This window comes from Ahaetulla prasina, chromosome 3 (assembly GCF_028640845.1).
Source record: "Ahaetulla prasina isolate Xishuangbanna chromosome 3, ASM2864084v1, whole genome shotgun sequence".
In the NCBI taxonomy this organism is placed as follows: Eukaryota; Metazoa; Chordata; class Lepidosauria; order Squamata; family Colubridae; genus Ahaetulla; species Ahaetulla prasina.
The window spans coordinates 182247769-182265999 of NC_080541.1; the positions used below are offsets into that span (position 1 = coordinate 182247769).

At 34.6% G+C, this 18231-nt stretch overlaps 2 protein-coding genes across 6 annotated transcripts; one reads left to right on the plus strand and one right to left on the minus strand.

The window, feature by feature from the left end:
- The first annotated feature begins 18 nt into the window (after nt 1-18).
- OARD1 (O-acyl-ADP-ribose deacylase 1) lies at nt 19-9035 on the plus strand. 5 transcript variants are annotated; one of them, XM_058176095.1, is made up of 6 exons: nt 19-81; nt 773-848; nt 4202-4346; nt 5500-5558; nt 6859-6971; nt 7719-9035. In XM_058176095.1, the coding sequence occupies exons 2-6, from the start codon at nt 813-815 to the stop codon at nt 7819-7821; spliced, it is 456 nt and encodes a 151-aa protein (XP_058032078.1). In that variant the 5' UTR covers nt 19-81; nt 773-812; the 3' UTR covers nt 7822-9035. The 5 variants fall into 5 exon arrangements, with proteins under 5 accessions (XP_058032078.1, XP_058032076.1, XP_058032077.1 ...); XM_058176093.1 differs by lacking the exon at nt 19-81 and adding an exon at nt 109-381; XM_058176094.1 differs by lacking the exon at nt 19-81 and adding an exon at nt 109-290.
- Nucleotides 9036-10874: 1839 nt separating this feature from the next.
- On the minus strand, nt 10875-18150 carry APOBEC2 (apolipoprotein B mRNA editing enzyme catalytic subunit 2). The gene is made up of 2 exons (XM_058176078.1): nt 17938-18150; nt 10875-11414 (listed from the first exon to the last, which is right to left on the minus strand). The coding sequence occupies exons 1-2, from the start codon at nt 18072-18074 to the stop codon at nt 10877-10879; spliced, it is 675 nt and encodes a 224-aa protein (XP_058032061.1). The 5' UTR covers nt 18075-18150; the 3' UTR covers nt 10875-10876.
- Between the last annotated feature and the right edge of the window lie 81 nt (nt 18151-18231).

The window sequence follows — 18231 nt, forward strand, 5'->3', positions numbered from 1 at the left end:
GCGCGGTAGAAAAGTTCCTCCCGCGGATGCTTGCGCTAGTTTAAAACTGCACGCATGCGTTGGCTTCTTTCGAATTGACGGGTGCGTTTGGACCGTTTCTGTTCCCATTCAATTCCTCCATTCTCGAGATGGCTTTTCTACGCATGTGCGGGACAATTTTTTTCCCCAGCAGCTTTTTTTTCCAATGGCACTTCACGGTTCTTTCACGGATCTTCTTTCTATAACGCATGCTCTCGGCCTGTGCCATAGAGTCCTCTTCCTAGGGGGGTCCACGCGAAGGCTGACATTTTGTGTGTTTTGTTTAAGGGGCTCCCAAAGACGGTTGCCATAACAGAATTTAGAACTTAGTGGGAGGCGAAACTGATTGCTGCCGTTGTATATGTAGGCTGGTAGCCGGTGTGGTTCTTTTTTTCCCTTACTTTCGCCATTGCTGGCTTAGAGGGGGCGGGGGCGGGGGCGGGCTAAGGAAAAAGACGTCATGCCTTGGAGACGCCTCGAGGGGCAGCCGCCAGCCCTTTGGTGCAACTTGGCCGGTTGTCTCAGAAACAGTAGTGTTGTACCCTGTGTAGGCCTTTTCACACGAGAGGGCGAAGGATGTGTTAAAACGTCTCAGAATTAATTTTTTTGGGTGGGTGGGGGAAGGTTATCGCTACGTAACTAGTGCCCTAATTCGTATTTGATAGTTTGGGTTTACAGCAATTATATATATATTTAGTAGTCATTTCTCTTTGTTTGCTTTTCCTGCCATAATGTGAAAATTATTATTTTCTAGTTCTTGTAGCTGAAAAAAAACCCCTGTGATCCAACCAGTTATGGCTAGTGCCCGGATTTCTGGAAATGAAGAAAGGGTTTGTAGTGAAGTTTTTTTAAAACATTATTGCAATTCAGATTTGAATTCTAAAGATAGTTTTAGCTGGTCTCTTTTTAAAAAAACCATCTGGCTATGGGGGATTGATTTTAGGCTTTTGTTTGTGCAGTAAAAAAATAATCCTAAATCATATTTGTAAAATTTGGGATTAATTTTTCCATAAGTTTCGCTTCATCATAAGATGCTAGCAATATAGTTCTCCCAAATAGGTTATAATACAATCCATTTTCAGCACTACTTTATATTTTATCCATCCTCTAATAATACATTCAGCAATGTCTAAGTCAATTCTGTTGGTAGTTCTGTCTTTTTCTCACCCAGCCACTTCTTTCTTAGGCTGATTGCTCAAGTGTAAAAATGTAGTAAAAAAAATATTTGCAACTGAAGGAAAAGTACCTAGATATAATGGCTGACTCTTTGTTTTTTCCCCTTTATTAGTTTCATAAGAAAGTTGATCCCATATCATTTGGCAATTTCCCAAGGCAGTATGTCGAGATTCTCAGTCATCTAGGTCATGGTTGTCCCAAAGGTGCTTTTTTTTGCCTCTTGAAAAAAGAACACCTTTGGGATGCCAAATCAGTAGTTAAAAAGCTATAAAGTGTAATATAAATCAATAGCTCTTCCTGTTCTGCTAAAAATTTCAAAGTTACTCTATACCAATAATGTTTATAAATGAGAAATAGTGTTATAGTAAGAATTAATTTGGAATTTCAAGAATAATTTTGTGATTGATGCACTCACAGAATGGCTAATATATTAAATTTTCCTTTTAACAAAGTGGTTACAATCTACTAGAAACTTTATGGGGCCAAAAGGAACAGTTCCAAATAAATATGCTAAAAGAAAAGCCGAATAAAATAGAATAGAATTTTTGATTGGCCAAGTGTGATTGGACACACAGGGAATTTGTCTTTGGTGCATATGCTCTCAGTGTACATAAAAAGACAAGATACATTCATCAAAAATCAAGGCACAACACCCAGTGACAGTCATATGGTACAATAGGCAATCAAATCATACTAGGAAACAATATCAATATAAATCACAAGAATATAAGCAACAAAGTTACAGTCATGCAGTCACAAGTGGGAGGAGATGGGCAACAGGAACGATGAGAAGACCAATAGCAATAGTAATGCAGCCTTAGTGAATAGTTTGACAGTTTGAGGGGATTATTTGTTTAGCAGTGATGGCGTTTGGGAAAAAACTGTTCTTGTATCTAGTCTTGGTGTACGGTGCTCTATAGCATCGTTTTGAGGGTAGGAGTTGAAACAATTTATGTCCAGGATGTGAGGGATCTGTAAATATTTTCACAGCCCTCTTTTTGACTTCTGCAGTCCTCAATGGAAGGCAGGTTGTTGGTAATTGTTTTTTCTGCAGTTCTAATTATCCTCTGATGTCTTTGCTGGTGTTAGTGCATATGTCTGGATGTATATTTGCTTCCATGCATATTGCATTGTTTTGCAGGCTATGGACCCTAGTCATGTTGTGCAGAAGCTGTGTTTGCTATATTCTAAGTCATAAATCATGCTTGAAAATCACAGTGATGTAAAATTCCAAATTATGTGAAATTAAATGTGATCTGATTGAACTTGACTTGTGTGTTCTGTGAACATGACTTTTATATGATATATTATACATCATATAATATATAATATATAAAAGTGATCTTAATCTTAATAAAGAATATTAATTAAATTAGAATAGATCATCTAAGGACAAAAACTATCCCAAATAATTTCTCCATTGCAGGTTGCAAAGAGGTAATTATACAAGGTGAAGTCAAGGTGAAGCTCCCTTGCATTCTTACCTTCTGCAGTGTTATTGATTATATTATAAAACAAACCATAATATAAACTAACCATTTTAAATCATGTATATTTACTTGAAAGTAATTGGAACTTGCATATAGTTCATTGTACCTATTGAAATTTTTGTATGACTATTTTTTAGTATTGATACAGAAAATGAAGATTTAAGAATTGTTAACTGTTAATCACAGGTAATATGCCTTTAATCCAGTACCACAGGTCATTAAACAGAAATTGTCCTAAAGTTCTGCAGTAAGAGACATTTACCTTTAGAAAGAATAGAAGAGTTTTCTACCATTCTAATGTTTAGAGCATAAATGATTTGTTGATTGTTAGCATGGAATACTTAAATTGATTTTACGTTACAGCATAAGAGTTCCCAGAATAGATTGCAGCATGAGTCTGTATAAGAAGTTTCTCAATATCTCAAAATTTATTTTTATATAGCATGAAGCCTTAGATTTCAGTAGCATGAGATAAAATAATTACTCCCTTAAAGGTTTATAATTACGATTTTTCTGATACGTTTGCAGTGATGTATATTTTCTTAGTGTATATTTATTAGATTCTGCTATTTAGAAAAGTATAGTAAAAAATTCATTGGCACTCTATAAAGTACTGGTGGCGTAATTCTCCGTTTTATAAATTCCCCAAGTGCCATTCACAGAGTCTACAAATACCTTAGCTCAGCAACTGTAGAACTTTGCTTCTAAAATAAGTTGACCAGTTGTGCCTGTTTTAACTCTGGTTGCCGGTAGTCAGTGTAATGATTTCACTAAAGGCTTTAAGAAAATGATTGCTTAATTCAATGGAAGTTCCTCTTGAAGAGAATTATGACCATGATTCAAAACAAAAATGTAAAATTTCAGTTTTCCTAATACAAATTTAAAAATAAGAAAGGCAGTTGAAGAAATTAAAATAAAACAAGTCAGTAATCCACAGCATATAGAACTGTCAACAGATGAATAGCCAGGTAAGAAGCTGACATTAAAATAAAGCCAACTTAGAATCTCCACAAAGAGGAGGATCCTGAATCTTGGTGTTAGACTTTAGAAAAGTCTCTCCTGTTTCTTTGCACAATGTACCACTGTGAAAGGAAAGAGACTAATGTTTATGTGGATATATACCAGGAGAAGTGATCCTTTGGATATTAGAGAAAACAGCTTTGACCTTATTGTAGGAAATCAAGAAAATGTCTGAGAAAGTGGCAGTGGCAAGCTAGTGTAGTACTGTTGCCCAGATAACTAAATGAAATCACCAGGAGTTTTATGGATGCTGGCAGCATATGCATATTGAAGGCATAATGCATAATTCTTGGAAATAAATTCTATTTCATTATTTTATTTTGTGCATATCTCAAAAGGAGCTCTATATAGTGAGAAATTTAGTAAATACATTTTAAAATCTCTCTTATGTGTAGCAGTTAGCAGCTTAAATTGTGATATCTTTATATATTGCCTTATATTTTCTAGTTCTGGAATTTTATCTCATATATTGAGTCTTCTATTTCATTTTTACCCAGATTAAATATGTGCAGGGAGATCTTTTTACTTGTCCAGAAACAGATTCCTTGGCGCACTGTATTAGTGAGGATTGTCACATGAGTGCTGGCATAGCTGCTATTTTTAAGAAGAAGTTTGGTGGTGTTCAGGAACTTTTGAACCAACGTAAGTAAAGGGCCACGGTAGAGCAGTTTATAGAACCACAGAATCTAGGTACTATACAGTAAAAGTGAGCATTATGCAAATAGATTTCTTCAGGTGGCAGATACACTTTTTTCTGTCCTGCTCCACTAATACCTTTATAATATGCTCCAGATGGGGTTTTTTGAGTGGGGGAGTTTCTAGACTAGCTGTTGAGGGCATTTATTGGTCAGGGACAATTGCCCCTTCTTATTCCATTGTTTCCATTAGAAGCAATTTAAAACAAGTATAAGCATAGTTAACAGTAACAAAAATAATACAATTATTAAATAACAATCAGTAGTTAAGCTTGCCTCAGAAGAGGTTTAACTTGCTGTAGCTATATGACTCTTTCAAATGGAGCTACTAATTTTTATCATTGTATGCCCCTGCCTTGTGAGACAAGCAGCCATAAGTTCATTACTTTTGTTTAAAAGTATCTAAACAAGGCCTGTGTTAGAAACAGCAGCAGCAGCAACAACAACAGATGAATAGAACCACTAGGTGATTGAAAAGCTTACTTTGTACATAAGCTCTATGTCTGGGACTTTGGAGACTATTGATGGGGCAGGAATTGTATCAATACATTATAGTTTTTAAATGTGCTCTATATGTAGACCATGGGTGTCAAACCTGCTGTGTCACGTTGCTGTCATGTGACGTATTGACGTTTTTCCCTTTGCGGAGCTGGAGTGGGCATGGCCTGTGTGATGCATCTGGCCCATGGGCCACCAGCTTGACACCCTGATGTAGTTATAATACACTTATAACCAGATTATTCAGTTTTACTGCTTAGTATAATGTGGAATTGTAACTTGAAAATGTTAGAAATATGACAGTGATCATATTACCCCACCATTTTAGAACAAATCTTATATAAGCATTTATCTCATTTTTACCTACACTTGATTAAGTGTAGTTCATCTGTAACTCATTGAATCCTATGCTGTAAATTTTTCATATATGGTCAATTTATATATTGTTTAGTTTCTTTTTAAAAATACATGAGAATAGGGGATTACCATAGTGGTTTCTTATATGTTTGTTATAGTAGTTTTGAAAAATATTTTTTTCAAACATATTTTCAGTACTCTGGAGATTAGGAATTAACTGATTTTTCTTAAAAAAAAATTAACAGACAAGAAGACTGGAGATGTGGCTATTCTGAAGAGAGAAACTAGATACATATATTACTTGGTATGTTATTGGGCACATTATTGATATTTATTCTACAGATAAATATATGATTTATGCATCAAGAATTATGATTGGCAAAAGTTAAACATCCTCTCCATTGACCAATATTGCTGAAATTTTTAATAGTTTCTCTGAAGGAATTGCTATACAAATGCAATGTTTGCTGCATGAGAGATGAGCCATGGTGGCGCAGTGGTTAGAATGCAATATTGCAGGCTAATTCTGCTGATTGCCAGCAGTTCAATTCTCACTGGCTCAAAGTTGATTCAGCCTTCCATCCTTCTGAAGTCGATAAAATGAGGACTCAGATTGTTGGGGCAATATGCTGACTCTGTAAACTGTCTAGAGAGGGCTGTAAAGCACTATAAAGCAGTATATAAGTCTAAATGCTATTCCTATTACTATCTAATAAGTTTTCAATTGACATCAGATAATCACGGTTTAAAGAAATTCAATGATTCATGAAGTTTTACTTTGATCTCTTTCAAATCATTTGAAATGGTTAAACCAAGTCATTTAGAAGTAACATTCTGAATTGGTTAGATTTCTTCTAAATAAATTGTATTTATAATTTGAGTATGTTCCTATTATGTCTATCTGAAAGCAAGTAGTGAATGGGTCTGAAGGATTTTAATTAAATTTTATTCATTTCTCATTATCCTCTAAATTATCATCCATGCTTTTTTTTCATTAGACAGCACACATTATAACACCTAAGAATTCCTTTGACTGATGAGTTAGAGTGCCATTTTATATTTATTATTAACCACTACATCAGGGGTCCCCAAACCCCAGTCCATGGACTGGCACTGGACCACAGCGTGCCAGAAAGCAGGCCACCCAAACAAGTAAAGCCCCATCTGCGGGATGCAGGCAACATGTGAAATCACGCCCCCTCTAGTCCGTGGAAAAAAACTCCATGGAAGCAGACCCTGGTGTCCAAAAGGTTGGGGCCAATGCAGTGCATAATCAATGAAAACTTCTGAGGATCATTATATGACTCTTTCCCAATGCAGTCTATAGAATTCCATTACAGTAATTAATGTATTAATTTCATAACATTTAATTTTAAAGATTTAAAATCTAATACATGACCATAATATATTAGTTAACTGCAATCTTTTGTATTCTATCCAGAAGTAAAGTGCGTTGGATTTGTTCCTTGGTTAAGGCTGCAATTCGGAGCATGTTTATCAAGGATTTCCCACTGAATTGACAGATTTCTAAATAGACCTATAACATGCAACATAAAAGGAATCAAATCTAAAATGTGTCTAATCTACATTTTACCACTTTTTAGATCTCAAAGAACAAATATTTTCATAAACCTACATATGACAATTTACGGAGGAGTTTAGAAGCTATGAAAATCCATTGTCTGAAAAATGCAGTAACTCACATTTCTATGCCAAAGTAAGCTCATTTTTATACTATAAAGTTACTATACTATATTTACACATTGACAAATAAAATAGTTTTTCATTAATTGAAAATCTACTTTTTTATTTATATTGAAATATTTTGTCTTTGTAAAGGCTCTAAAGCAAGGCTCCATAATAAGTCCAAAAGAACTGGAAGAGCTGCTGATTTTAGATTAAGCACATTCAGAATATATTTTTGTATATATAAAGCAAAAGACCTGTTTTCATTAAATTTGAAGGTGTTATTAAATAGAAGATAACACTTTTATAGTTCTGATATATGATTGTATAAAAGAAAACGTACAGTGCTTGAGAGTGTAACACTTCTATAGCTTGAAAAATGTGACCTAAAATAAAGCTGCTTGTTAGATGGTCATAATTATGGATAAGTTTCTAAAAAAATCCAGATTTTAGTTTAGTGATATATCTAATAAGCTAGTTGAATGAATTTTAGTTTCTTAGAATGTTACACACACACAAATATTTTTGTGAGCCACAAGATTTTTTCCCCACATGTGGGCTAATAATAATAATGAGGATGTTTCTTTAGGATAAATCAATAAGTGTGACTATTGAGATATTTGCTATGTGATTAGTATTGTATCATATTTGCACCTAATATGTTGGTTTGAACTAATCCTTGTTTTGGCACTGCTTATATGTTTCCTATAAATCATGGTGAAATAAATATTTCAAAGAAAATATCCCCAAAAGACATCTTGTATTCTCTTTATTTCAGGATTGGTTGCGGACTTGACCGTTTGGACTGGAAGAAAGTTTCAGCAATTCTTGAAGTAGTATTTGAAGATACAAATATTCATATTACAGTTTATACTCTTTAATTCCTAGTATAATTGTCTTTTCTGTTTGTTGTTATATCCTTGTATTTTAGCTGGCATAGGCTGATAGAATTATCTTAATTCCAGTATCCACAATTCGTTAAGTCATCTGCTCTACTCAATTTTTTTTTTAAAGTCAAAATGTACATTCTAGTGTTCAGATACTTTGTGTTTAGCAATTTGTTTATTTAGCAATTGGAAGATGTTATTTTAAGAAAAACACTGAATAAAACTGAAAATTTTTGATCTATATTTGCAATCATGTGGAAGAAATTAGAATAAGGTGGAAAGTTGTATTTCAGTTAAAGATTTAAATGTTTACAAAAAAACCCCAGATGTTCACATATATAAATAAAAGAGCGTTTCCAAATACGAGTTTTATGTATTTATGCTTTTGAAATATTGCAGTATATCAGTTGCACATGTTAAAATTATTCCTGTCCACCCAGGTCAATTGTTGAAATGTGTGGGGGTGCTATTTAAACATTCCATGAATAAATAGAATGCTGAATCAGATTTGCTTAAATGGTTTCTTTAACAGAGTACTTATTGCTAAAGTAGCAAATGAGTGCTAGATAAAATAATTTAGTGTGAATATGAGGGCAATTTTTGACTATCTCCAGGCCAAATTTATAATAAAAATGGATAATGGAATAAAAATCATATTTTAAATCTATGCAAAAGAGGTCTTTTCAAATTAGAAGTATAATTGGGGACAACTTACTGAAAACTAGGTGTGTTTAGTGAGATTGTATTCTTGGCATTTGTTTAATTTTAAAAAAATTATAATAAAAATGCTTTAAATTTTATAAGCAGCTGAGCCAGCATTCATTAGGAAATTATTTCTCATTGATTAACAGAGACCAATTTTTTTTTAATATATATGCTAATCAGTTCACAAGTGCAAAAATATTTTTACCTCCCTCAACCAATGCTTTGAATGATCACTGTCAATAAAATAATTAGTAATCTCTTTCCCTATTAACATTTTCCTTTGATTTCTCCTACTATTGACTGAATATTAATTTAAAATTTTTAAATATTAAAAAATTAAAAATTTAATTGTTAAATTTATTTTTTGAAGTTCTTTGGATGGGACTTTTGTAAACACAAATAATAGAACTTTGCTTTGATTCTGTTCTTTGTTGTTTATAATGTTTTTTCTTCTATGTGAATAAAGCACTGCAGTTTATGTATTTAAAAAAATCAAATCCCTACATGCACCATAATAAATGTATTTTTAGTCTGTCAGCATAGCAGTGTGTCAACTGGGGACTTCTGGTGTTTCCTGTTTCAAAGCAGCTCTGGAAAATTGACTTGAGAGTCCCAAATGTTAAGAGTATATCATGCTTGTTGCTCCATGGGTTGGCACATTTTTTCCTGGAGAGACAGAAAAAGAGGCACAAAGTGGTTTTGTCAGCAATATGGTGTTTTATTTCTTGCAAAAGAGAACTAATATAAACGTTCCTTATTTTGGAGGGGGGTTGATTTCTTCACTTCTAAATTCATAAAATCCATTTGCCACCCTTTATGCACCCTCTCTTGATAATTTTATAGAGATTGAGATTTTTGAGATTGAGATTTTTGCCATGTAGGATATGAGATAGGTGGCAAATAAATTTCCTAAACAAACAACAAATTTAATGTTATACTTTCCAGGTTAATTTTATTCTAATTATATGTTTATTTTTGTTGTTTAAAATACTCTAAAATATTATTTATGTTTTTTTTTATATTCAGATTCAAATTGATTGCAGCATGGAATTTGTACTGTAGAAAATGCAGCACCACTTGAAATATGTTTTACTATAATAGATTGTTATATTTCTGTTTAAACAGCATAGCAGATGGATTAGAGAGAGAGAGATCTAGTTTAGTGTTAGAGCACAGGTGTCAAACTTGTTCGGTCACGTTGCCATTGTGATGTTTTGCTATGTTTTTCACCTTCGCGGAGCTGGAGTGGGCGTGGCCTCTGCATCCAGCCCATGGGCCAGCAGTTTGACACCCCTGTGTTAGAGCATTCCTTTGCATTCAGAAATATTGTGTTTCAATTCCACTAAAGTATCGCTCCCTGAAACATTAGCAGTTGCAACTGTTGAATTAGGTCAGTGTTTTTCAAAATCGGCAGCTTTATGATGGGTGGAGTTCTGGGAGTTGAAGTCCACACCTTAGGGGTGCCAAGTTTGAAAAATACTGAATTACAATAGATAGATCATTTGTTTGGCTGCTTGTAAGACTGATTCCTATATTCATTTGCTATTTCCACCAATCGGTTTTTCTAACTGACCTAATGTAGATACATGGAGTCATTGCCATATGGAAGTGTGGTGAGTGAAGAAAGAATGGATTCAATGGGATCCAGACTCTAGAAGCACTATGGAAAAACAAGCTGATCTGTGAGTCCAGGTTGGAGCAGAAACAATCTTATAAAGAGGCGGGGTTTTCTTTTAAAAGGGGGGGGGACCTCTGTTTTGCATGTCTTTCACCAAAGAAGTGGGATCACCTCTCTTCCAGGAAAACCAGGAAAGAAACACTGCAGCCATGTAGAAATCTCTGTTAAAGATTGGGGAATTACAATACATAGTTAGAGATTAGTGAAACATGCAGATTAGAATACTAATCTAGAGGCCAATTTGAGCTATGGAATTTTGCTATTTTTGTGCATAATCCAGTCAGGGAATACTGTTGTAGCTGAAAGCAACTTTGGAAATCACTGTCAATTTTTTTTTTTACTTTTGTGCCTTTTCAGTCTCTAGTATTCTACGTTTGATATGCATAGAAAAGACTTGAATTCTTGATACTTATTCTGGAATCAGACTTCAGTTTTTCCTTGATTGATATACTGCCAGGACATTTATTTCCCCTTGTCTCCTGAATAAATCTAGAGGGGTTCCTGCAATATGCCAGCAATTGATAAAATAGGATTCGGTATGCCTCTGCAGTGAAATGCAGAGATGTGTGCGCTAATCTGCCCAATTAAAAACCAAAATTTAAATTTATGATGGTCTGAAAAAGTACCCTAAACGGGGAGATTTCAAAATCACACTTAACACTAACCTCAGTGCAAAAGTTCAGCAAGCTTTTCATCATAAAATTGGAAGTTCTCTTGAATGTCTTCCCAGGGTATAAATGCCTTTGCTTCTCCCTCCTCCTGCTCTACAAAGTTTTGCCAGAGATACTCAAAATCTTGAGGTTTCATGATCCTCAATTTACAACCAGCTGTTTTCATTTTCTTCAAGGCAGCTTGTATGTCAGGTTCCTCCCACATGAATAGACGACCTACTGCAATGGAGAGATGTAGGTTTTTATTCTTCTGAAGTGCTTTAGCTATCCGATCAGCACAGCCTACACAGGGGCTACAACTGGAGTACCAGGTGACATTGTAGCGCAAGCCAGACTCGCACTTGGGCAAGATGGTATTGAAGAAGGCATCTTCTGCATGGGCTGCTGCATGTTCATCCTCCAGGTAGCCCCGTAACATTTTGGACTCCTTGCCCTGAATCTCTATGATGTAGCATAGAAAGGTCTTGTTTCTTCCTGAACTGTATTCGACATTCTTGAACTGGAAATTGAAAAAGCTGGCTGGAAGCCGTTCCCTGGAGAGAGGAGTGAAAGTATCAGTGTGGATACAGAAGTTACAATGCAACTGCTTATAGAATAGAATAGAATAGAATAGAATAGAATAGAATAGAATAGAATAGAATAGAATAGAATAGAATAGAATAGAATTCTTTATTGGCCAAGTGTGATTAGACACACAAGGAATTTGTCTTGGTGCATATGCTCTCAGAGTACCTTATACAGTTTCGATTTTGTTAAAGTAATTTTATGACAACACTATTGTTCCCCAAAGTATACAAGTGGGAAGTAACTTGACAATAGCTATTTCCCCCTTACAGTTTATGTAGAAGAAACCTCACCAATAAATATTCTGGAGCTATGGAATAGGAATTGTTAGGAATTTGCTTTGAATTGGGAAAACGTGAAAAGAGATGAATCACACAATGTTACAACTATTACCAGCTTTTTGTTGTTGTTTTTTGGACATTTCTCACCTGGATAAAAAATTATAGAATTTTAATTCAGTAGTTTAATTTATTGAGATTTGAACTGGAAAGTTGTACAAAGGGTAGGCTGTGTGCTATGTACTGTTTTTGTATTCTATTGAAGATACATCCAATTAAAAGCATAATTTACATTTTGTTCATTTTCTTATTTTCTTTTAGAATAGTGATGCAGTCTACTAGAGAAGTATGTAATTATTCTACATTTTTGTTATCTAAAGCCAGTAGCCAGTAAGCATTTTACTCACATTTCCTTTACTTTTCTACCAGTTTCCTCCTCAGAATAGATTTGTTTTAACTCATACATATTACTCAGTCAATATTATTTTATATAAAAGAATAAAATCAATAAAGCACAAATAGTTCTTATTTTACTGAAAATGGGTGACATAATTCTTGAGTCCTTGAAAATAAACCTTTAAAAACATTTAGCACTGTTTTCTTTAATTTTGTTCTTATACCAGAAGCCTTGTGGAAAATAAAGGTAAATCATATAATGTCTTCCTTTCTTTATTATTCTTTTAAAGATTCCCAAGTACGTGTTCAGTGAGATGTGAATGTGTGAGAATACTACAGAATATTTTCAATGGTAAATTGGTAGGAAAGGAAAAATGCTTAATTTTCCTTTCCTGGTTTTTCTCCAAGAGCCCCAAGTGACAACATTAACAATACTAAGTAGCCTAGCTGTTGCAGTGTGAGATGATGGTGTAGAAACAGTATGATTGTATCTCCAGAACATTTACAAGGCTTTTTCTGCAGCTTTTTTTGGCCTTTTCATTGCAGAGAATCTCTAATGCCCCATCCCTTCTATTCCAGTCCAGTCCAATCAAAAGATTAAGAAGGAAAGCAAAGCAATCCTCATAACACATGTATTCATAGACTTTGGATGCATGCTTATAATGATCATTGCCAGGAAATTCAGCTGTCAGCACCTCTTCAATTATCCTGATTTGTTAGGCAGTTGATCTATACTGCTGTGAAGTATGTTATACACAGATTTTAAATTAACCTCTCCTTTCTGAATAATACTGATGTACAATTTATATATGCTATTGGAAAGTTGAAGTTAGAAAACTTTTAAGTCTTTGTTTTGAAAAATTGTTCATCCCTGTTATTATTTTCCCTCTGGGTACCAACTAGCAAACTTTTATACTACACATTTTTGATAGCATGCTCGCTATTAATGAATACTGAAGTAGTTTTCTCATTATTTTTATTGACGCTAGGAATTACAGGTAGCTCTCGATTTAGAATAATCTATTTAGTGACCGTCCAAGTTACAACAGCACTGAAAAAATGACTTCTGACCCTTTTTCACACTTAGGACCATTGCAGCATTCTGTTGGTCATGTGATCAATATTTGGACACTTGGGAATTGACTCACATTTATGACTGTTGCAGTGTCCAGGGATCATGTGATCGCTTTTTGCGACTTTCTGAGAAGCAAAGTCAGTGGGGAAGCCAGATTCACTTAACAACTGTGTTACTAAATTAACAACTACAGTGATTCACTGAACAACTGTGGCAAGAAAGGTCATAAAATGGGGCAAAATTCACTTAACAAATATCTCAGCAACAGAAATTTTGGGCTCAATTGTGGTTGCAAGTAGAAGACTACCTGTATATCCATATGTTATTAGACAAATGTTTTCAGCCATTTCAATATGATTATATGAAGGGTGGTCCTGAAAATAATTGACCTCATAAAACTTGTTATTTTTTTAAAAAAAAGAAAGATTTTTTTTTTACTGAAATAAAATTTCAATAAAATAAATGGCCAGATTGCTCTATAGTTAACAGAGAAAACAGAAAATCTTGTGATATCTTTAAGATTAAAAAAAAAATATCTCACAAGTTTTTCTGAACTATGGTACAATGTAGTTTCATTTCCACATTGAAATAAAATATAGAAGCCCAAAAAGTGATGGTGGCTGTGCACAAGAGAATTATTAGGTGTTACATTAACATTCTTGTACTAGTGAATGGATTGGTCTTTATTTAATCTGTATTAAAGAATTTTGAACCTCTTACTTCTAGATTAGTTCTTTTATGAAAAATTATATTTTTGACAGTCTTCTGCCTAAAGAGAGCCATCTATCTACCCGGAGATCAGTGATAGGATGCTATTCCTGCTAAGTTGCTTATGTCTTAAAACTGGTTATTATAAAGGAAACTGGCTTTTAAAAAATCATGGATTTCAGGTTTTGGCAACTATGCTGACCAGAGTTATGTCCACGTACCATAGCAATTTCCATTATCCTTGATTGGTGGACTTCCCTGCTTCTTACCCCTCTCATTCATGCTGGAAATTAAGCACCAATTGCTTTCTTTTTAGTGGATATGTTTGGGAATGTGTTGAGGACTGATAAAGAAAACAGCAATTCCTCATATCATTTGGGCTAGAAGGGCAAAGATCTAGAACTCTTGTCGGTTTCACCTGGTTAAAGTGTGATGGGAACAGGTTGAGGGTGACATATTTATCTGGTAGGGGATGTAACATAATCATGAACTGGTTCTAACTGCTTAATCTTGGCTGCAGAACAATGTAGTATAAATGAATGCTCCATATATCTCAAGAATTACATGGCTACCTGTAGAATAAATTATTGTGTTGAAAAATGGAACAAGGAATAATCTTAATTCTAAAAACTGATCAGGCCATAGGACCCACAATTCCACAGATACATCCTTTTGGGGCAGAGTTAAATGAAACCTTGGCAAGAAAGCAAACTTGTAATCTAGTGATTGTAGCTGAAATGTTTCAACTGCCAGGGATAATTAGGCAGCACTGTTATTCTTAAAGTTTTTAATTCCTCATTAACTAAATGTCTTTTTTCATCATGCTAATATGTAAATAATTGAAACTATAACTTAATTTTGTGGCCACAGGGGTGATGTAAATCTTAGAATAATACTGTTTTATGGATAAAACTTTTAAATTAAGAATTAATTTAAGAATTAAATTAAGACAAAGAAAACTGGCATCTTATTGAAGATGTAAAGAAATTTAACAACATTACAAAAGTAGGCTACTAATGTTGCTTTTATTTTAACTAAGATTCAATCTATTAAATGAAAGTAATTTGACACAGACTCCTTAACTGAACATTTTAGGTCTGGAATAAAATTCCAATATATTATCATTCTAATCTAATCCATGATGACATTGTTGCGATGGTGACATGAGGCTGATGGTGAGAAAGACCTCACCATGTGTATGACCTTGGAGATAACATGAAATATAAATATAATCAATAAAGTAAACATTATGCTTTCCTAATTCCCCAGGGTACATATTTTCTAATTTGCTTTTCTAGCAGTCTAAACAGAACTGCCAGAATTAGAGACACTGCTGCCTTCCACGAACCTATTTAATTTGGGGCCTGTCACTCTCTCTCAGTCCAACTCACCTCACAGGCTGGTTGTTGTGAGAAAATAGGAGGGAAGAGCAGTGGTGGGATTCAAGTAATTTAACAACCGGTTCTCTGCCCTAATGATTTCTTCCAACAACCAGTTTGCCAAACTGCTCAAAAAGTTAACAACCGCTTTTCTCGAAGTGGTGCGAACTGGTTGAATCCCACCACTGGGGATGAGTAAATAAATAAATGATCCTATATAGGATCCTACCCCTAAATTTAAGTCACATCTTCTTTCAGGTGAAGGGCTGCGCTTGGACTTGAATGACACGATGGGGAGTCACACACCAAAAAGACTTATTGAGATCAAACCAGAGATTAAATATGATTTATTCCACCCACAGGTAAGCTTACAATTACATATTTAAGTAATGTATATATTTTAGTATATTTTAATAAATATTAATGAGTATCCTTCAGTCACACATTTGATAATTTTTGTTATGATTAAAATTACAGTTTAACAACTTTTGACAATCTCTGGGTGGTATTGCCTTTGGGGGGGACACACACACACATGGACTTGGTCTTTCTTTCAGTACTACTTTCTTTTGCATTAGAAACTATTACTTTAGGCAGCAGTTCCTGTAGGACAGACTATCTCCAAAGGGTTAAAAGAGGAGCTTTGAGGGCTTTGTACCTGTCCTAGTCTTGTTAATCTTGTACACTGCTAAAACACCATTACCTAAAAATGAGCAAGGTTCTCTGAAGGGAATGGAGAAATCCCATGGTGTGCTTTGGTTCGGCTACTGGAATATCTTGGGGCAGCTTTGATTCAACTGATCAGAAGCAATGCCCAAAGGCATTTTTGAACCCTGAATTGGGAGTATTTTATAAGGACTCTAGTTCAGGGGTGTCCAACCTTGGCAACTTTGAGACTTGTGGATTTCAACCATGGCTGACTGGGAGATTCTGGGGGATGAAATCCATAAATCTTAAAGTTGCCAAGGTTGGACATCTTTGCTCTAGTTTATAATCTTACTAGGGAATTCAATGGGATTTATTGCTTAAAGGATGGAGCCTTTGCTTACATTCTTATTGTAGTTTCAAATAATACAATACTCCCTGCAGCAACACTGACATTTACAAATTGGCCCAAATTGCCTTGTTGCTATTTTTGCCATTAAACAAAGGAATGATTAAAATTTAACCATTGCTCCACCCTGGCATGGCTTAATGGACTAGAAAAATTAATGCCTCTAACTGAATCTTAGAGAGCTTTCATCTAACATTTTTCTATGGATTTGGATAATAGCAAAGTCAAGTCTCAGGATTTCACTGCAAGCTTCACATATTAACACTTACTTTTCATAGGTCATATGTATTACTAAAAAAAACAAATAGCACAGATAGACAATGATCTCAGCTAACAATGACTTGACAATACATACTGTATCTAGATCCTTCACTGACATTTATGGTAATTCTGTTATTTTTAATCTACAAAATGAAAGCTGAAGTGCCCCAGTTGAGGTTCCAACATGCCATCTAGGAGATTGTAGGATTTGAAATCCAACAAATTTGTGTGGTACTTAGCTGATAAACGTGTGATAAACCAGTTAGTTGATTTTTTTATTAAATGTGTGCCATCAAGTCAGATTTGAGTCTTAGTAACTACACAGATTGAGTTTGTCCAGGAAATATAATTACAGTTCCCTGTTTCCCCCCAAATAAGACCCCCCTGATAATAAGGCCAATCGGGCTTTTGAGCACATGGCAATAAGTTCAAGGGCTTATTTCAGGGTTCAAAAAAATATAAGACAGGGTCTTATTTTCGGGGAAACTTGGTAGTTAGTTGTAAAAAGCACCAAGATAATGCTATATGCTTGACTCTGAAATCATATTGATATTTAATTAAATTATAATTTTAATTCAATTATATTTAATTTATACTAAACCTTACAAATGGTTAACGAATTTTATTTTTTCTTTGATTTCCCCCCAATCATTCTATAAATGATTGCAGAAAATAATTCCTGATACAGAATGATCACACATTCTTTTTTTAAAGTGTGTTTCTCTTATTTCAATCCTTTCAGAATTATCCAATGAACTTACCGCTCACTGCTGCAATTAGGCCTTTCTGTTTATCTGATTTTAAATACCTCCAAATAAACAAGCAGTTCTTATTTTTCCAGGGAATGAATTTAGCCTTAAATTTTGTCCTGTTCTACCTTTTCGCTTTACCTATCAGTGCTTTTTAACAGAGTTTTTTATGTGGAACAATGCATGCTTTTAAGCAATCTTATGGGCTTCGCAAAGCAATACTGTATAGCTAAGTCATGGATAAGATTTATTTTCTTTTTTTTCATTTTCAAAGGGAGAATAATCATTTCAGTGCCACACATGATCATGCTAAAATAAGTGGCTTTGCTCCAGATATATCTCAGCTCAGCACGGGTGGATATAATTTAAGTCTCTCCCCATTTTATTGCAGGACTCAGATACAAACTTTCATTATTAACAGCAAAATCCTCACACGTGAGACTGGTATTTTTTTTCTAAAGAAACTGGCATTTTTTTTCTAAAGAAACCTGCAAACATGTTAACTTAGCAGAAACCTGCAAACATGTTAGCTTAGCAGATTCCTAAGCAAGGAGTTGCTCATGTCAACGTGGCGATGAAATAGGGCTCTTACCCTGTGACAATTTCAAAGGGTGGCAATTCCTCCAGTTCCTTTGGCTTTTCCCCCTCTGCGGATTCCTCTGCATTTTCTGCATTTTCAGCCTTTTCACCATTCTGGGCTACTGGAGGTTGTTCTTGCTTCTCAGCCATCCTGTTGTACTGTAGTTGGTGCCCAAAGAGCACAGCAGTGGCCAAGAACTGGGCAGAGGCTTCAGAAACAGAAATGGAGCAGGGAGGGAGACAGAGAGCTGGAAATGGCAGTTCTCAGGAGCTATATATGGAACAGGAGCAGTGGCAGAGATGGGAA

What these genes read in the sequence shown, in the direction of transcription:
- APOBEC2 (XM_058176078.1), bottom strand. Translation starts at nt 18,074, where the DNA reads ATGGCTGAGAAGCAAGAACAACCTCCAGTAGCCCAGAATGGTGAAAAG. An exon ending in CCCTTTGAAATTGTCACAGG is followed by an intron (nt 11,415 to 17,937) that starts GTAAGAGCCCTA and finishes TCCTCTCTCCAG; the next exon opens with GGAACGGCTTCCAGCCAGCT.
- OARD1 (XM_058176095.1), top strand. Translation starts at nt 813, where the DNA reads ATGGCTAGTGCCCGGATTTCTGGAAATGAAGAAAGG. An exon ending in TCAGGAACTTTTGAACCAAC is followed by an intron (nt 4,347 to 5,499) that starts GTAAGTAAAGGG and finishes AAAAATTAACAG; the next exon opens with ACAAGAAGACTGGAGATGTG. An exon ending in ACTCACATTTCTATGCCAAA is followed by an intron (nt 6,972 to 7,718) that starts GTAAGCTCATTT and finishes TCTTTATTTCAG; the next exon opens with GATTGGTTGCGGACTTGACC.